Below are 5,780 nucleotides of genomic sequence, written 5' to 3' on the forward strand. Positions count from 1 at the left end.
TTGTTGCAATATGCACCTTCTTGTTGTGTACCGTTAAGGAAAGAAAATAACAAAATTCCAACACGTCTGTGGCTCTTTCTCCTTCCTTTCCCAGTCAACACGGAGAGGGGCCTCACAGATACTCCTTTAAAGCGTTATTATTATCTTTTTACTTTTTTGACTTCTACACTCTTTCTAGCAGCTGACTATTGAGTCAGAGATGGCAAATGGGCAAGTCACTCTAGTGAGGCTTTACCTAGCAAAAAGTTTAACGCGTCCCGTTGACATCTCTACTACTGACTATAAAAAAGTTTAACCCTCCATCTCTACTATTGACTGGAGTACAAGATTATTAAAAACTGATCCCTCAATGCTTACTGTTGGATGGAAAAAAAAAAAAAAAAGATATATGCAAAGGAATAAAGGAGATAAGAATTTGCTTCTGTTATATATTTCTATTCAATGATCAAAGCCATATTTATAAATGAATTTGTAACAAAACACTAAAGAAAAGTAGCAAACCCAGCTGCATACTATCTCTAACAGCTATATCATACAAACATGAAAACCAACCTATAAAATAAACTGTAGAAAAGGAATGAATCTGAATGACGTACTATGCCTTCATGTACAGGTATTTATGCAACTTTACAATCTAAGAGTCTCCTTCAGTTCTTAACCTTTTACAATTACTTTCCTACTTCTCAGAAAAAAAGAAAAAAAAGTAGAAACGTAAAACTGCATCGCATCTTAAATCCCCATAGGAAAGAACGAATACAAACTGATATCTTCATCTTGTGGGTCTTCCATATTCACGTAAAGGAAAATAAAAAACAATTGCTGTCAACTTAGTTGTTACTGCAAATTGAGAAATCCAAAGTAATCTAATTTGAGGATTTAGAATTGAATGGTTTGGAAAAGCTCTTGAAACAAATAATCATATTCTTGCTTTACTTGTAAGAGCCATGAGTGAGCATGATCGGCTTTCAAAGTTTGGTAAATTAAAAGGAAAAGTCATTTGTTAGAGTGGTAACACCAGTTGCTGCACTGCAAAAGGATATGAAAGCGCGTCGGTTAATACCAGCCTGTCTCTAAACCCTGTTCCATATCTTGAAGAAGGTATCCCAAAATCCATTTGACAAAAAAATCTGGACCCCCTGTTTAAAATTTTCCCTTTCGTCTGTTGGCTGGTATACAACTTAGGTATCTTAATTAAAAGTAAATGATGTCAAAAGTGATATCTGTAGTTCATTTTTGATTAATTAAAAAAAAAAAAAAAGTTGTCGTCTTTCCCTCTCTCACCAGGATTAGTAAAGTAAGGTCTAGCCCCTTAGTTGTATTTTTCTTTCGAGGTGATTTCTTAATAAATTCACACAGTCATCCTGCCTGGCATTAAATGGACAATTCCTAGCAATACCTCTGACTTTCAGATGTTGGATCAGTGTTGAACCTCACAAAGGAAGGAGGAAATGCTGGAATATCATACCAGCTTGCATTTGGTGAACAGGTCAGCAAGAGTGGAACTTGATATGTTTCGAAGACAAATACTGTTCCGCTCAGAAGATAAAGGCTAATAACATCTTTTGTTTTGCTTAATTTTCTCCATTTCAATGTTTTTCATCATGTAAACGGAACGGAAAGGGGGAGGGGGTGGGGGTGTTGTTTCCTATGTTTAGCCTAGTAAAGTATTGCATCATGCCTTGCTTTAAGCATTCGCCTATTATTTTCCAGAATTCAATAAAATATTCGACCAAGAACTCAAAGACTCGTAATGATTTTCCATACTCTGATGTTCACTCAAGATCGTGCTAAAGTTTTAAGGCATAATACATAAGCAGACCCTCAAACTTGGCCTCGGTGGCAAGTTTGCACATGGCTTTGGGTGTGCGCGAGTAGGCGCCTCAACTTGTATAAAGGCAACGCAAACGTAAACACAAATGCGACGTGACACATAAATTTTGGAGGTGTCTAGATGATCATTTATAAGTTGGAGCGTTCGACCGACAAGGTTGAGACAGTTGAGGTCTCTTGTGCACATCTAAAGTTGGAGCAAGTACGCTGGCTCCGAGTCCAAGTCTTGATTTATTTTGTTACGTATTATGCCAAGTTTTAAATAATACATAGTCTGTTATGAACCACATTATGGGCTTAGTAGTAGACCAAACAAGTAATAACACAGTAAATGAAAAACTTGGGCATGAGGTGAAGTTGAGGCTAAGCAAGAGAACTAAACAGCCCAACGATAGAGTGAATATCCTCTGGGATCCGAGTTAAGCAAAGTTAGCACGTTAAAAGGGAGTAGTGGCCTATTGAAAGGGTTATGCGAATTGTTGAGTAAAGTGTCTGATTCCTCACATCTCCATTCTTAGCCTGAGCTTCTCATCCCCTTCTATCTATCCTTCTATTTTCAATTCAATCTTTCCATTCCAGTACTTAGATTTGATATTGAGTTGATTTGTGCTTTTCACTTTTCAAAGTAATAGAAAAGGTATTTTTGGGAGTCCCTTGTTACAGTCTCCTCATTGGAAGCTGTTGGTCATACTCTTTTCTCCTAGGAAAGCTTGTGTGCACCATGGTTTAAGAAGGGGCAAACCAATGATACATCAAGGGTTGCTACTGAAATACATAAAATGGCTTTTGGAAACAAATAAGTGATAACTCAAAGGAATGGATGTATGGTGTGATTCATTAGCTATTCAATCTTGATGATAAATACTACAAACAATCAAAACAACAACAACATACCCAGTGTAATCCCACAAGTGCGGTCTAGGACTATAACAATCAAAAATCTAGTCATAGAAATTGAAATTCTAGTACGTTAACATTACATATAGAGTTTATAACAGAATGAAAGCAAGTGATGGAGGAGAAATAATGCTGTGACACTGTTGGAACTTAACAAGCTGTTTATCTAGGTCCTGACAATTCTGATGGAAATGGTAAACTGATACCAACCACAGCTTCCCTTTCTTGTTTAGCTTCGGCAATTCTTCTTGTAATTGGTGGATACTGGAAGCTGTAGTCCAAGTCGGTTTCAGCATCCACTAAACCCTGCAACACCTTAACTACCAATGACATGGAAGGCCTCTTAGTATAATCACTTTGTAAACACCATGCTGCAATCTTCATCATTTCCACAGCCTCTTCTCTATGGAGTTGCATGTCTATACTGTTCTTGTCCACCATTTCCCAGAGTTGTTTCTCCTCTGCTTTTCTCTTGAACAAACTAAGCAAATGCATATCATCCTCATCTTGATGACGATCCAAATTCTTTCGTCCACAGATGATTTCCAAGATCACAACCCCAAAGCTATAAACATCCACTTTCTCAGTAATGGCCTCATGCAACCATTCAGGTGCTAAATAGCCTGGTGTTCCTCTCATTGTTGTAAATATCTTACTTTCATCTTTCCCCACGAGCTTTGATAACCCAAAATCTGATACTTTTGCATTGAAATTGTGATCAAGAAGAATGTTCTGAGGTTTAATATCCAAATGAATAATTTTGTTATTACAATCTTCATGTAGGTAAGCTAGGCCCTTGGCAACATCTGATATGATTTTTTTCCTGACATCCCATGTGAGAGATTGTTCCTGTTTTCCATGAAAAATCCACCTATCTAAAGAAACATTGGCCATGTATTCATAAACCAGAAGTCTCTGTGATTTCTCAGCACAAAATCCAACAAGTCTTACCAGATTGACATGCTGAATGCTACCTATTGTTGCTACCTCAGCTAAGAATGATTTCTTCACATTACCGAAACCTTGTAGATGCTTCACTGCTATTGCGGTGCCATCACTCATTATTCCTTCAAATACAGAACCAAATCCTCCTTCCCCAAGTTTCTTACTGAAATTTTCTGTCATAACAGTTAGTTCCTCATGGGAAAATCTAGTAGGCATTCCTGGTACTTGGTCAAGAAACTCCTCCTCGTCTTCCTCGAGTCCTTTTCTCCTTCTGAAAAGAAAGGCAAAGCAAGTTAAAACCAGAAAGAGCAAACCAAATGAAGCTCCAATGGTGGGTCCTACTATTGTTGCGATACGCTTCGATTTCTTCTCTGAAGAGACAAGTGAAGGAGAGGCTTGTAGGTTAGAGGAGTTCTGCACCTTGATAAAAAGAGTGGTCTTATTGAGTGCACCTTCGTTGTTTGTGAGCGAAAACACTTCATTCAACAATACACAGTCACCCATTGTGTTACCAGGACCAATAAATCGAAATTGAGCTGCTTTGCAAGAACAGTTGCTTAAGCATGACCTTTTGCAATTTTCCAACTCTGTTTTCATACCATATTGCAAATAGCGGGGAATATAAGCCGTGTCCTTAAGCTCCATAAGCACATGATACTGGGAATGGTCACAAGAAATAGGTGTGATGAGGAAACACCCGTGGCTTGGCTGCCTGTAATTTATTTGCTGGAGAAAGTTTATCTGACCAACTGCAGTTTGAGGACAAGTACACTGCCTAGTTACACAAACAGAGTAATTTCCACAGACGGTTGGATACTCGCAGTCACCATCGGAGGCTGTCAATACATCAGCCTCCGCTGACCAAGATGATCCCGTCCAGTAATACACCCTTAAATGCCCATCAGCCCCGAATCTCATGAATTGACGGTTTAAAAATTTAAATTGATAAGTAAACTTCCTTTCGGAATTACTCATATGCAAAGTGAAGCTTACTCCAGGAAATTGGAAAGGTTCATCCGCAGCAAATTTTGTGATATAGAGTTGGCGTGGATTTGACTCAATGTAAGCAAAAAGGCCAGAGCTTTTAACATCAAGTGTGAACATACCTTCATTCCAGTCTGTTGCTGATATGCTGGATATCAGTTTCTGTCCAGGGGCCATTATTTGTCCTGGAACCAAAGAGTCTGTCGGATGATCAAAAGATTGCCAAATGGTGTCGTTACTTTTGTCAAAGAGGACAAGATTTCCCATCTCTGTCAAGTTGAAGCCTGAAACAATCTTACCACTTGTGCTTGTATTCCAGATCAAAGTGCCATTTGAGTCCATTAGGAACACGCCTCCATCTTTCCTAAGTTGTAAGGTTGCATCTACTCTAACTGGATTGTTCCGATTTGCTGACCATACTAATCTCGGATTATCCAAATAAGAATTATAGAAATTTGGGAATAAAAGGATACCAAAAACGCAAGCAGTGCCATTGTAATCACATAAGAAACCACAGACAAACAGAGTCTCATTGCCTTCTCTGAGAAGGATGGGTTTCACGTGGGCTCCGTCTGTGGAATTCACTACAAGGGAGGGGCTATTGATCCAGGAAATGGAGGAATTGGTAATAAAAGTTTGAGGAGGTTGACCGCTAATCAGATGCTTTGAAGAAAGGATGAGGAGACTGGCCATGAAAAGGGTGGCACGATATGTGCTATAATCAAGAACCATTGGGCTGTTTTCAGGAAGAAGGCTCTGCTTAATTGAAGTGGAAATCAACTCTTTTCAAACGAATAGAAGAATAGGAAGAACCAGTCTATGCTCTGCAGTCGTTTCTTTTTCACAACGGATAAGGGCTAAATATCTTTCATGTACTTATCGGAAAAATTTAAATATCTTCGTTATCTTTGGGTAAATATCCCCTACCGTTATCTTTTCAAATATTGAATATCCTCCGTTAAGTTTGTCCAAGGTGGACATCAATCATCGTGCTTAATCGCCATATGATGAGTGGATGCCACGCTGCATGCCGTCCCGCCTCTAACCCATTTTACCCTTACCACTTCTTATTTATTCTTCCACCACTAAAATTTCCTTCCCCTTCGCCACCATTGTCACCGTTA

The 5,780-nt window shown here is 38.8% G+C and overlaps 2 protein-coding genes across 3 annotated transcripts; both read right to left on the bottom strand.

The window, feature by feature from the left end:
* Window positions 1–2,770: 2,770 nt before the first annotated feature.
* On the bottom strand, window positions 2,771–4,604 carry LOC132037357 (G-type lectin S-receptor-like serine/threonine-protein kinase SD2-5). Of its 2 annotated transcripts, XM_059427858.1 has the most exons (2): window positions 4,093–4,292; window positions 2,771–3,943 (listed from the first exon to the last, which is right to left on the bottom strand). In XM_059427858.1, the coding sequence occupies exons 1-2, from the start codon at window positions 4,152–4,154 to the stop codon at window positions 2,890–2,892; spliced, it is 1,116 nt and encodes a 371-aa protein (XP_059283841.1). In that variant the 5' UTR covers window positions 4,155–4,292; the 3' UTR covers window positions 2,771–2,889. The 2 variants fall into 2 exon arrangements, with proteins under 2 accessions (XP_059283841.1, XP_059283840.1); XM_059427857.1 differs by having other exon boundaries at window positions 2,771–4,604.
* A 16-nt stretch (window positions 4,605–4,620) lies between these two features.
* LOC132038325 (EP1-like glycoprotein 2) lies at window positions 4,621–5,497 on the bottom strand (the record flags this gene model as incomplete). Its single annotated transcript, XM_059429006.1, has 1 exon — window positions 4,621–5,497. A coding segment is annotated over exon 1 (768 nt), but the record flags the coding sequence as incomplete, so codon positions are not given.
* Between the last annotated feature and the right edge of the window lie 283 nt (window positions 5,498–5,780).

Source organism: Lycium ferocissimum, chromosome 11 (genome assembly GCF_029784015.1).
Source record: "Lycium ferocissimum isolate CSIRO_LF1 chromosome 11, AGI_CSIRO_Lferr_CH_V1, whole genome shotgun sequence".
Taxonomy (NCBI): Eukaryota; Viridiplantae; Streptophyta; class Magnoliopsida; order Solanales; family Solanaceae; genus Lycium; species Lycium ferocissimum.